This window comes from Grus americana, chromosome 2 (assembly GCF_028858705.1).
Source record: "Grus americana isolate bGruAme1 chromosome 2, bGruAme1.mat, whole genome shotgun sequence".
NCBI classification, from domain to species: domain Eukaryota; kingdom Metazoa; phylum Chordata; class Aves; order Gruiformes; family Gruidae; genus Grus; species Grus americana.
Window position 1 is genome coordinate 37,404,053 of NC_072853.1, and position 14,422 is coordinate 37,418,474.

Genomic DNA, 14,422 nt, shown 5'->3' on the forward strand with positions numbered 1-14,422 from the left:
AGGCAGGTACACACATGCATACATTCAGCGTCTACTATTACATATTGCTGTACGTTCAAACTCCCTTTCAGATACACAGTTCCAACACCTTGTGAAATTAATGAGGTAACTTTAGACTATTTTTTTCTGCAAGATTTGCAACTCTTCCTGTGTATTTTTCTGTTCTATGTAATATCGTAAGCTTATGGCATTTTGTCAGGCAATAGCTTCACAAAAGACCAGAACAGTATTGCAATACTAGTTATGGAAGATGAGATATTTAATATTAGCAATTTAATTTCATGATAAATTATGTGCTTATAATAGTGCCTTCCAATTAAACACTCACTTGATAGAAAATTATAATGATCTGGGAAAAAAAAGGTACAAGAGTTTTTTAAGTCATTAAAACTGTAGTGTAACCATTTTTTGTTCCTCCTCTGAAGCTAGATATTTCAGGACTATAACCAACAACACTTCTGGAGGCAGGCTCAGGTAATGGTTTTTTTCTATATATCTAAATAATATTGAAAATAAAAAAATATTTTTTAACATTTTGAGACTTTGAGTTCATCTAAGTGAACAATGTATAAACGCAGACAGAGGTCCTCAGTGTCTCCAGCACGTAGTTTATGCAACAGCCTTACTCCTGGAAGATAAACACAAGCTGAAAGTAGGGGATGTTATCAGGGAGGCTTTGGAAGCATGTCAGTTCAAATGCAAGGATAAATGAATTTGTACAGCTCTAGCAGGATTCACTGGTGCCCCTTTTCTCCACTGGATGAATGGCAGCAGTTCAGATATGTCACTTAAGAAGAGATTCAGGCTTGCAAGCCATTTATTTAAACCTTATTCCACTTCACCAAAACCCATCCTTTGTCTACTGGCCAGGAATTGCAGAGATAAAACACTAATGTCAGTTAATTTGGGACTTTAATGATAACGACAGTAGACTGAAAGTAGTTGAAAAATATAACATATATGTATGAAGTACGTGCATAGAAGTCCTTCCAATTCCTTCAGTATCTTCCAAACTACAATTGCCCTTGATCGTTCATTAAGCTTTATAAATATTAGCACAAAATTTAAAAATGGCCTATTTACATTAACAAGATTAACAAGATCTAAATATGAGGATGTTCTTGAAAGACATCCTTGTCTTTCTAACTTGTAGAAACAGCTCTGGGCCCTGTTCATCACCTTCAAACTTTGAAGGTGAGGTAATGTCTCTTTGCGCCAGAAATATCTTCAAACAAAGCCCTCAGGATACATTTGTCAACTTCTAAGGTCAACTATGTGTCCATTTCTTAAGTGGCTTTCATTATGTACCATCGTCATTTCTTCACATACAATGCATTCATTAATGCTTTCTTAGCTCAAATATTTTAAATAGACACATTTGACAGACATTGCTCCAAATTAAAAAAAAAAAAAAAAATCCCCTTTATTAAACAATTTGTTTGCAAGTGTCCCTTCCACTCTGACCAAGCAGCTGGCAAGGACAGCTGTTATTCATGCAGTGGAACTTTTTGCGTAGTATTTTGTTTGAAGATTCTTTATGTAACCTGCATTTTCTGGAAGAGTTCACCAAAGGTTTAATCTTTCAGCTTCCGTAGTCTGTTCAAGGACATAAGGTGAGCTAGTCAACATGTTTTCTTGGTACTGCAAAAATAATAAACCTTCTCAGAGCTCTGTTGCAATATTGGCAGCCACCTCTAATCCCCACCTTCCACATTAGGGCCTGTTCTACTTGAAGTGCCATGTAATTGAAATTACAAGCTTTTTGCTTCCCATGGCAGTCAGCCAGCACATTTTACGCTAAACCTTACACCAAAAAAATGATAGTTTGAGTTAACTTACACATAATCTTTCTGTTTACAGGCAAGAGGAAAGAAAGAAATATATGGGCACCTGGGAATCACATTTGTTTCAGTTCCTGAAATGTAACCAGAATAATTTTTTTTCTAAGCTTCGGTCCTGTTTTATTTACTGTAATTTGGACTATTTTTGAATTTTTCATGCCCAAGAAACCAAAATTTTAGACAGATAAAAACAAGGTGCTTGATATTTTATTTCACAGTTATTTTTTTCAAGTTCAGAAAATTCTTTCAATTTCAAATTACATTTTAGAGGATTAAATATTTTCAAATAAGAGTATTTTCACTCCAGGAGACACCTGTCCTTCTGTCTGCCCCCTGAAAGGTCTCCTTGGAAGCTCTAACCACACGCTGCATGCAACGCCTGCCAGTGGGCTGATGAACTGACCTTGTGAGGGACGGGGGCATTTCTGGATGCAGTCCTTACACCTTGGGGTCCAGGCAGGGAGACAGGGCAGCCCCAACACACATCACAGGTGTCGGGCAAGCACACGGGTTGGGGGGTCAAGGTTTGCAATATGTAACATGCTATCAGCAAAAAGAATACCAGTAGGTAAGAAGTGAAAAAAAAAAAAAAAAGTACTTCAGGTGCTCTCCAAAGTAAAAGAGAATTTTAAAAGTAAAAAATAATTATTTTGCAGCTGTATGTACAAAATTCTATGTCTATTTTACGGAATTTGTTTTAGATAGGAGAGGTCTTAACCAAAGAAGCTCCAGGTATGTAATTCAAACTAACTGCTTAACTACTTGCAGGAAATATCACTTATTGCCCAAAAACCTCGATATTATGTTCTTCTACTATCTTGTATTGCTAATTTAGCTTATAGTAATTTAACTTACACATTTGCAGGGGGTTTTTTGAGTAGCTGTGGAAGAGTTGCACTAATATCTGTTATTATTATTTTTACAGAAGATTTAAAATTTAAAGTTAAAATTTGGAATTTTAACTTTATGTGCCTGAATTTCCACACACTTACAAAAGTCAAGCTGGATTTGAAAATTTTTGTGTCAGAACACACTAATTCTGTGTGTATAATATACATATGACCTTTATAATTCATACTACATCACAGGCACACTGCTCTTGTTCCTGATGTGACAGTGGAACCTTATTTTAATGACTAACCTGCTAAATGCTAAACAGTGACCCCAATCCAGCAAATAATTTATAGAATTAGTTCAATACTGAAATTTGGGTGATTTAGAGCTGTTGATTATACTCAAACTTGTACAAGTAATTAAGTTACTTTGCAGCATTATTCCTGGGAAAATAGTGGGAAAAGCTAAGAAAACTTCTAACAATTACAACTTAAATCACGTATCACTGGAATATAGCTGTATTCAACATATATTGATAGCAAGAATTAAAAGCTTAATTTTTCCTTGTGCATGAACCCTCAAGTAATTTCAGAAATTGAATTACCATTAAGGAATTTCTGTATTTATCACAGAAAATCCATCTGTGTATTCCTTCTAGAAAAGCAACTGAAAAGTTCCAAAGCAGTAGAGAAAACAGGAGAAAATTTATTTAAAACAAAAGACCTTTATAAAACAATTCATTAGAGTATTTTCCCCACCGTAATAAAGAGCAAAAACCCAAGGCAGAAATTTCATGCAGAAATGCTTTTTGCAGTTGGACCACTTTTTTTACCACAGTTTCTGTTACACTTGGATTGGTTTGCCTTACATGGATAATTTGCAAAGAAAAATATACCTTTTTATGTGCACATGCAAGGCAAGATGAGTGAATGCAAAGCTTCACATAAAAAACCCAATAAGCATGAGTCCTGTTAGATCCAGGTGGTAAAAGCAGCAACTCAGAGGGAAGGCAAAGGCTACTCAATGTGAATTGCCCAGTGCATGTGCCCTCTTTCTTTCTGTTAGTCACAACCCTGATACCTTACTTTTCCATTTCTGTCAGAATTCCAGCCCACCTAATTTTTTCCTAGCGTCGCTTCAGTGTCTTCTTAAAGATTGCTAGCCAAATATTTATAAAACTCATTTACAGAAACATAGAGTAAATTAGGACTCTTGAGTTCACCACACTGCAAAAATCTCTAGAAAAATCTTTGCATTTTGCCTAGCACTTTTTGTTACATTAAATATTTGTCAGAAAATGAGCCCTGCGGTAAACTAGGATCTCTAAGGACATTTTGAATGCTTGCTTCCACTTTGACTCCTTGCAAAACACTTGGGAAGAGTGCTGATTCCTGTAAATACTTTAAACTGCTTTTTGCTAGCTTTACTCGTTTATTCATTCAGTACGCCTTGTTTGGAATTGTGCAGCACTGAAAATCTAAGTTCTCGATTTTTCAAATATCAAATCTCTTTGTGAAAAATAAAGCATAGCAAGATTCTATTAAAAAAGTTTAAAGGAAAGAGGTCGAATTACATAAACGTCCAGATTCTTCAGAAACAGAACAGTAATCATATACAATATTCAAGAAAATCATAACGTAACCATAGTACATGAACCATGTTATAAACATAGATGTTGCCTATGTCTTCTAAGTACTGGCATCCAGATTGCTTTAGTCTCCACATCAAAGATCTTACATGTAGACTTATACAAGGGACATGAAAAAAGAACCTACACAGCTCTTTTCTAAAGATCTTTATCCATAATTCTTGCTGCTTTATCCCACGATTTTTCTCAGAACACTTCTCTTCTGAAGGCCAAGGCACTTTTAAAGAAAATTTGTCAAATATAGATGAGTAGAGAGAAATTTATGATGATCCATTTAACGAGCAACAGACTCAAATTACCCTATTGGAATGCAGTGCCAGTATTAAGCATGGCACACCTTGGACCAGATCAGGAATTTTTACATGTAATATGCACATTTGAGTGAATGCCATGAACCAATTTGTCCAATTTATGAGAAATGTCTAATCAACACCATATTTATTCTACTTTTTCCCTCATCTTGTATCTCATATCTCATATAATATCTGAAAATCATTTCAAGTCATGAGAATGTATTTTGGTATCAATTCTGAAGCAATTTTAAAGGTATATTTGTTACTGTTTTGAAGGATTTGTGGGACTCCATAGTAAGAATGCATTTATCTTCACAGCCTTCCTATGAGGAACCTCAGTTTTACATCTATATTTTATATGTCAAGATTGTCAAAGAATTAGTGTCACTGGAATTCACTAAGGAACCATGGAACTAGATCTCTATTCCTTCAGAGCCCTAAAAGGCAACAACAGTTGGATCATTTTTTTCTTTTTGAGGACATACACTTGCAGACAAACATACAGTGTTGGATAGCTGAATCTTATTCTGAATATCAAACCATTTTTAATAGATAAAAGTACACAATCAGCTAGCTATGCACTATTTAAGCAAGAGCTCTAAGATACAAACCACAAAAAAACCCCAAAGGCAGATGAACTAATAGTTACTGGTTTATGGCTCCTTAGTAACTTGGGCAAAGGAATTTTCCAAGAGCTCAGGAAAGCAAAGCTAGCTGCCTTTGCCCTGGGGAGAGGTTGGGCAGAGCAATAGCTGCAGCCGCTCTTGCCTTCTCTCTGCAGCCCTGGCAGTAACAATAGCCAGTGTGGCTTTCAGGGATTCAGCCCAGGCAACTTTGCTGCCTCTGGCAGTCTACTACCCCAGGCAACCTTACTTAAGCCTAGAACTAGCAGAGCATTAAATGATACACGTACATATTGTTTGTCCATTTGTAAGCATGCACACACAGAGCAAATACGTGAAAATTTCTTTAGAAAGATTTTGCTAATAAACATAATGATCTTTTGTTTTCCTTGTATCTTTGTTTTTCTGTGTAATTCAATTTATTTGTTGCTCTTTCCCTACGCTACATGTCTGCAGAACTGATAAATTAAAGCTGGTAGCTGCAGGTCCAAATCAATAAGAAAAACATGGGTTCAGAAACTGCTGCAAAATTTATTATACCTCTCTGTTCACTGGCGTGAAGCAGAAAGGAGGCTTGAGAAAGAATCTCATAACAATGGCCATTAAGGTTCTGCTCCTTATTCCTTGCCCAATATCTGCAAATGCTTTGTGAGGTTCTTGCACTCTGAGTTCTCAAAGAGCTTTAGGAACTGATCTGGAACCCCATATCTGCCAACTGCTTTCATAACTCTGGTTGGAAATACTGTATGTTCAGTATTATTTAGCTTTATTAGTAGTGCTTAATCAGCTGCCTGAAAAACTGCAGGATCAGTCTGCACTGTCGTTTTTCTTTTTTTTTTTTCCTTAGCTAACAAATACTGAGCCATTCTTTCCACTTACTCTATTTACACTGAAGTGCGCTATAAACTACTATTGCTATGGTTGAACAGGAATTAATGTGTCCTCTTACAGGCATCTAAAATTTTGCAAAAATAAAGAACTACTGTCAAGTTATTTGCCTTAGGAAAAAACCAATCCTTTCTTTAACCTGTATTCAAATTTCTGATGCAATACAACTAGCACCAAAATTCTGATTAAATAATTTAAAAAAAAAAAAGTTATTGCCTGTTATATTTTCTGCAAACTGAAAATCTGCAAAGATTTTCTTGAATTTCAAAATAAAAGAACTGATGAAAATATTACCAAGCATAATATTACATTCTTTAAAAAGATATATAAATTAGCCATACATTTTAAATAGACACCTCTTGTTTATTAGTTTCCAAGCAAATGTTACCAAAAAGCTACATTATAGTTGAGATATTATAATATCATACATATTTCATAATGAAACTTAGAGTTTGAATTATTTTGTTAATTTTGTAAAATTTAATATCATCTGGTAAAATGGGTATTTGACTATCATTTAAGAACATACAGACATAATATAAAATGACTGCACTTTCGATGGGAGCTATACATTTAAGTCCAACAACATATGGGTTTGTATGAGATGATAATCTTTTATTTCAAAATATCACCTCTTCTAGAATGAAAAAATTAAAAGAGAACTAAAAATTCAGAGACGTTAGGTAAACTAAGTTTTCAACTCTCTAGGCAAGCACAACTTTTATCTTTATGCAAAATCTAATTTTTATCAAACTATTTTTTAAAAAATACAGGATTATCCGTAAGGGAAGATACTTACAGATCCTGCCACTTGAGAGGCACTCTGAAATTCATCAGTATCTTCTGTAAGTGTTTCAACCCCAGGTACTTGAGCTGTTCCAAAGACGCAGAAGAGAAGTAAATCACTCTAATTGAGTAAGCATTAGTCACTTTGAAAATAAAATGCCTATAAATTAACTGCTGGGAAGGTAAATGTGGCTTCTGTAAATGCACTGCTTTTCAGTTGCACTTCAATGGATTTTAATTTACGTCTGATTTTAATTTATACGCTTAATGCAATGTGGAACAGTGTGTCTAACATGATTAGAGTGATAAGTAAGCTTCCTTCAGCTGCCAAGGTGTCTTATAGTTTATTATTTTTATTATTAAAACTAAATACTGTTTGTTCTTTACGCAAGTGAGTAGGGGATCTTCAGCTTTAATAAAAATCAATAAAATTCTATTTAATTAATTCTGTTAAACTAATTAAACTATAGTTAAAATCCTTGAAGTACAAAGTGCTGGTCACTTTGGGTAATGTTTAAAAGCTATATTTTTTGCCCATACTGCCACATTTGTAAAACAACACGACTCTGTGAGAAGTCTAGAATGCCTCTTTGACACATACGTTACGACTTAAAACAGAATTTATGTACCTATACCAGAGCAAGCAATTTCCAAGCAGCGTGCTCAGCAGTTTCACTCTTTGCCTGACAGTCTGCTAGGCACTTAGATACTGTTCATAAGCAGCCTAAGAAAACCAGATGCCCTGATCTTCCCTAGGTTCTGCTGTTGTTCAGACACTTGGCGGGGAGGTTCTTATGTTTCCGGAGTGCCCTGATTTGTTAAACATCTCAGACTATACTTACTATAAAGACAGAACTATATTGAATTATGGCAACAATGGTTACCACATTAATTTCAAACACAAAAGAAAGCGGAGGAAGAAGAGGTGATGATGATGCAAAGTTGTGGTCAGAGAACTGTTCAGGAATTGGGAGATGATGCCACATTTTTGTCACTGCCATATCTAGTTCTCAACCCTAATTCCCACATATTTGCATTCTTATTAATTTTTTACCCTGGTCATGCAGTTCCATCTGGAATAGCACCAGATGTGTTTCCTACAATCCTGTTGAACATCCCCAGTTTCAAACTTTTCCTCTACATCCAAATGCCTGTTTTGAACTTTCTACTATATTAAAGGGAAAAAAAAAAAAAAAAGAAAAAGTAGAAGCTACACATCCTAGTCTTTTCAAGTTTCTTCAGGTAGAAACTTTCTAGTTTCTACAGGGCAGAAACATGAACTGGCTAACTGCAAATAACAAAAACCAGTGACTCCTGTTTGATAGGGAATGAACTACTGATGTGAAATTTGCTTAGTAAAATATATTTAGCAAATTAAATATTATGTATCACAGCATAATCTGTAGATCTAATAACACAATAGAATAGGAAATACCACAGGTACAAACTGTGGCGTAGTACCATATAATCTATCATTTTCAGTTCAATTATATTATTCCAGGTACAGCCACAAAAGAAACAAGTCTTTGCCCATACCTCAGAAATATGTGGAGTTGTGTACTACACCGCAACGTAACTCACTTTGCAAACAGCTTTTCTCAGACAAATTGAAGAGTGGGTTAGAAGTTTAGAAGTGCTACACTTTTCATTTATCCAATATTAAGAGTTTACTCCCTAATATATTATTGTATTTTAAACTTCCTTCTACAAAAATGCACTGACTGCAAAGATCTTATTTGCAATAACATCTTCTTTTCCTGCCTTATATCATGGCTTTCACTCAAAGGGTAAGGTACTTTTCAGCAGAAGAGACTGCAACAAGTGAAACAAGGTCCTATGGTACTTACAGACAACTGGGATTAAATGAACACTTCTGCTTTAGGGATACTATTTTTAATATCCTATTTTTTTAAAAAAAATACACATTAGTAGATGAACTCTGCAATTCCCCCAACCTGCAAAACAGACTGGGGGTTGACAGATGCAGATTTTTACCGGATCAGTCCTCTTGCAGTGTCTATCTTTTGAAGCCTGGGTCGTTCTGCCCATCTATCTGTACAGAGCAAGAGCAAGGCTTAATGCAGAGTTGATCCAAGAGACAAACCTGACAGGCTCGGCATCTACAGGGGAAGTTTGTTGTGTGGTCACCAAAGCTGCTGCTTCTAATCAAAATCAAGAACCTATTACATTCTTCCCTTAGTTCTTCCCTGTGAAGTGGTCCAATGGGAAAGAGAAAGAGTTTTGAGAGGTACAGTTTAGGACAGTAAAAAGAAACTGCAGCGTTAAAGCATCTTGTATTCTCCGATCTTGAGACTTGATTTCCATCTCTCCTTTTTACTACTTAGATTGAACACAACTCTGTCCAATTCAGCAGGATTATACTAGAGGGAAATCAGTGTAGTGGTTAATTAGAACCAGATCCAAATTGCCAGTGGAGTCAGTATAGCGCCTGATGCTGCAGATGATCTTTTTATATAAGCTATTACATTGACTTTATTAGGTGGAATTGCTTTAGTAAGGCTTATTTATAAGAGCTCTTAGATCAGATGTGCTGCCAATTACTTCTGAACCTAGTTCATCTAAAATCCACAAGAGAGATGCTCCAGATCTAACAACTTAACCATTTCCCACTAACCCAGAAACAGATCATTATCTAAAGAAAGCTGCCCTCAACTTTGCTGTGCATCAGCACCTTGCTTGCATATTTTCTTGAACAAATGGTTTACATCAGCACTCCCCAATGCATAGTTTTCTCTCAGTGAGGTCATTGGTACTGATAAGTTAGAGCAGAAAATAAATTCAAATAAACCTAGTAAGTGAAATCTGTTAAGTCACTTTTTCATGATATAATACATTCTTAAGAGGACACAACTAAAAATTCAGTGCAACATGATGTCTTGGTTACCTAGAGTTTTCTAACGATATCTTTAGGAGTCTCTTTTATCATCTTCTTATACATAATATTCATTGAAAATAAATATCAGATGCACAGAAAACAAGTAATGTGCTGCATTTATAGGAAATATTGATAAAATGTACAGCTGCCTGAGTTCTGTGCCTGTTTCCAGTTGGTGCCTACTTGTAAAATCCAGCCATGCTTTTTTTACAACTCAAAATGTATTACTAGACAACATTTAGAAAAAAAATATCTTGAAAGGCTGAACTTCTATGAGAGCACCTCTTGACAGAAATTTGGCAGTACCTCACTGTTGACCTCAGTCCTTTTGCCCTAGGGGCTTTGCTATTTTCTAGCCATATGACTTATGGGTTCATGTATATTCACAGACATGAGACAGATGTGTTTATAACATGAATGTCATTGTCCCACCTACCCATCTAACTTTTACTCCCTATATTTTTATTGGAGGTTGTTTTTTTAGGGAAAGTGTTTTCCATCTTCTCTATATCCATATTGACTACAGAGTATCTAGAAGCATACAAAGTGGGTTACAATGGCTATAGCACTCTTGTGGTCCATACTCTGTGACAATGAAAGATCCAGCTTCACTATTACACAGCATCCAGCACCTTCTGACAGTTTCACCTTCTTTAATCCTGGTGCCTCTGCCCCTTAGCAACAGCCTACTATTTTATTGAAGCCTACAGTTTCAGAAGATGCCACGGCAAAGCGGGCATATTTCTACTTCAAGGACAAGGGTATACAGCAAAGAAAGAGGAAGGCCGAGATCTGTTAAAAAAAATTGTTTTAGGAAATGCGGAACTTTTTCCTACATGTATGTCTTACCCTTCTACTTGTTCCTGCTGCAACAATCTCATGCTTGCATATCGCCTTACCTATCCCAAACAAGCCACCACCACCTCCCTTCCTTTATACATTACTCTCATAACAGAAGAGTTTTGCCTTCCTTTCACAAGGCTTGAGTGCAGTCACCAGTCTGAGTCTCTCTTGCTGACAATCTTCATCAAGCTTGTAAGAACATCATATTTTGAGATTCTGAGTTCCCTATTAATTTTTTTATTGGTTTACAAATGAGGCAAGAGAAATGAGCAAAAGCTCAGGTTGCCATCATAACTAATAGCATGCCCAATAGTACTAAATAGCAGAAAGTTAGTAGGATAATTAAAACCAACAAAAGTTAGTTACAATTTGTTTTGCATTAATTAATCAACACAGCTAACTTGTCTGTGGCTCCTGAAGACTAAAGTGCAAGTCAAATCCTCCAATTAATAGACTCGACTGGTTTTGCTCAACGGTAAGGGAACGGACTGAAAGATTTATCTTTGCACATTCTCAGTCCAAACCTCTATTCCCTTCTGTCTCCATTCCAGCGACAGCCAAGATAAAGTTAGCCTTCATCAACTTAATCTTTCATAGGAAAGGAGAGCATTCTCTGGCAAGACATCCCTTAGGAAGCACTTTCCATTAGATTCCAGTTGTTATTCTGTTCAAAAACCTGAGCAGAAATTGAAATAACGCTGAGTGTCCTGACTGCAGATTAGCGCAATGTATGATTATGTTTGCATGAGGAGAAAAAATGTTCTTCAGACCTATTGTATAACCCCTTTATATTGTATTTTAATTCCAGTCAATGGTGCTTGGAGAAATCAGAGAAGCATTTCTGATAGTTATGTAACTTTTTATTTTTACTGTATATTACTTGAATCCTCTGGATGCATTTGTAGTATTAAATTAAATATTTCAAAGACCATTCTCTGGCATAGAGGCCAACTGGCAATGAACAGCCCACGTCTATGCTATGAAGCTATTTTATATCCAAAATAGTGTGCTAACATACAGTCTACTAAGAATGAATCCTGGCCCAAGGCAGCTCCCAAACTATGCCTCGGAACTATTCTGGAGTGCTGATTTGCCATGACAAAACCCATGTTAGGGGCTCTTCTAACAGATTTGAAGTGTAAATAATTGAGTTGAAATGTCCAGGAACACTCTCTGGAAGTGTTTAATCTTCTTTTACAGACACAGCCTCTACTCTTAAATTCAAGATGTTGGTGTTTGGGGTGTTTTAAATGAGCAGCAAATATTTATATAACTTACCATCAGAGTCTAACACTGCTGGCTCAGACGTTTGAGATACCACGGAGACATCTTCTGGCCTTTCTGCCAAATTATCTCCTTGCAATCTAAATTGTGGAAGAATGGAATGAAAACGTTTGCAATCATATTCCATAGATATGACACAGAATAGTGTTATCTCTGACTACGTACCCTACTCACAACATTGTCCTAATTAAAAGGGTACCTTTGCCGAGAAGCCAATGTCCATGGTTCAATCACATCATCCCAGATTGTCCAGTAACCAAAACAAGCCTCTAAGAAACAGTCAACTGAATCCTAGCTTACATATTTTTGTAAGACTTATTTTAACAATGGTGGTGTTTTGGTGATACTATGTGCATATGAAACTATAAGATTTCTTCACTACATTCAAAAATAATTTAATTGAACTGGACTGTACTGGGTGTCTGCGTCAAGGTGCTGGCAGTTGGGGGGCTGCAGTGAGGAGAGGCCGGGGCTGCCCTGTGCCAGACACAGCCACTTCCATCCAGCTTCCAAAAGAAAAAAAAAGGGGGGAAACATAGTTAAGGGAGAGCAAACAATGCCACACAGACAGAAGAGCAGGGAATGGAATGAGGTCAGAGGTCAGAGGAGGAGGTGCTCCATGCTCTGGAGCAGATACTCCCTTGTAGCCCATGGAGAGGAGCACACCAGAGCTCCTGGAAGCCCATGGAAGACCCGCACCAGAGCAGGTGGATATATCCTGGAGGGACTGTGGCCCATGGAGAACTCACAATGGAGCAGATTTTTTTCCTGAAGGACTGCAGCCCGTGGGGAGAGCCAGCGTCAAGGAAGGGGAAAAGTGTGTGGAGGAAAGAGCGGCAGAAAGGAGCTGCTATGGAGTGACCCCAACTCGCCATTCCCCGTCCCCTCTGTGCCGTTCCACAGGTGGGGAGAGGAGTATCTGTTCTTTTAAATGAGCATCCCAAGAGTCCCACCATCCTTCTTCAGGCTCTTATGAATGCTGAGTACAAATTCTGCTCTGAAGAAATGGTTTGTAGCTCTTAACACAATATAACCTTTATGCAAATGGAAGTTATCTTACCTCGAATTTATTCAGACATGAAAAGAATAAGAAAAATGCAATTCAATTTTGCAAAGCCCAGGAATCATAAAAATGCACTGAAGTAAGACCTTGGGGAAAGAAAGAGCTTATCTCTTAAAGAAAAAGTTCCTTTCACTCTGTATTCTCACTCTCTGCAGGTGTTTTACACTTTGAATTAACCTTTTAAACCATGCAGAACCCCCATATCTGCCCTATCTGAATTTCACATTTTATGACTCTCAGAGTTATCTAATATATTTGGATCGTAAGTCATTTATTTGTTTGTACCTTATGCATACAGCCCTCCCCACTCCCCCAATTACTTTATTTCCTTTTATTGCCCCTGGGTTGATTTATTTATGACGGCAAGCTGAATGTAAATTCATAATGTCTGTTACCTAAGGAGTCAGTTCCACAGAACGCAGAACTCCTCAAGGCAACACAAGTGTAAAACTTAGGAGGTGTAAATCTTATTTTTGAAAATTACTTGAATGAATCCTTTATAGCTCTATACCTGGTTTGTAATACTCTAGTTACCAATTCTTTAAAAGCTTAGCTTGTCAAACAGGCTGTTCTAAAGTTGACAGTCAAACAGAAGCAAATAACTTTGTACCATTATTTATAAAGATATTCAAATAGGGAGAAAACAAATTGCAAATTAAATAACCACCCAAAAAAGGAAGATGTCAAAAATCACATAATTTCCCTTTGCATTAAATTTGATCTATCTTCCTTCATTACATACATATGCTGCTTTCTGCAAGCACATATTCAAGCTTATATGGATACGCATGGAATCAGAGGAATCAGAAGTGATGTACTCTTCTCTGCAGCCATGTTGATAATTTGTGTTTAATTAAAAGGAAAATTACTCCAACCTTCTCTGCTTATATTGCAGTCATAAAAAAAATTATCTCTAGAAGTAGGAGCTGCTTCTTTCCAGAAGAATTTTCAAGATTTTATGATATGTTCCCATTCTGAGCTTTCATAAATCTAAACCATACATGAACAAATGAAATTATTCTCATCTTATTCTACAAATTACATGTATTTAAGTGGCCCATCGCCTCATGAAAAACATGGGGAAAAAAACCTTTTCAATGTATCTAGTCAAAAAAGCCATTTCATACGATTTCCCTTTGTAGGAGGAAATGGCTGGGTGAACTGGGCGGATGGATGGGTGAATAAGATGTCTATATCTGGACCTCATTTTCACATTCAATTTTCAACTTATTTATGTACGTGGATTTGTATTCTAATAGCTTCTTATGTGACTCGAGCAACAAAAAAAGTAACAAACACTATTGCTTGCCAAAAGAATTCTGTTACTTGGAAGATTCTGATTTCTTCTTCAATAGTAGAACTATTAATAAGACACCTCCGCAGTAAAATGAAAACACCTAAAAATTCGTAAGCAGTAGATTAG

General features: G+C 36.4%; 1 protein-coding gene across 3 annotated transcripts in view; it reads right to left on the reverse strand.

Annotated features, from left to right (window-relative positions):
- The window catches only part of C2H8orf34 (chromosome 2 C8orf34 homolog), a 205,733-nt gene that overhangs the window by 53,449 nt on the left and 137,862 nt on the right, over positions 1-14,422 (reverse strand). For all 3 annotated transcript variants that reach the window (XM_054815642.1, XM_054815640.1, XM_054815641.1), the window contains 2 exons: positions 11,931-12,016; positions 6,927-7,000 (listed from right to left, as the gene is read on the reverse strand). In XM_054815642.1, the coding sequence (XP_054671617.1) occupies positions 6,927-7,000; positions 11,931-12,016 (160 nt within the window). The remainder of the gene's footprint in view (positions 1-6,926; positions 7,001-11,930; positions 12,017-14,422) is intronic.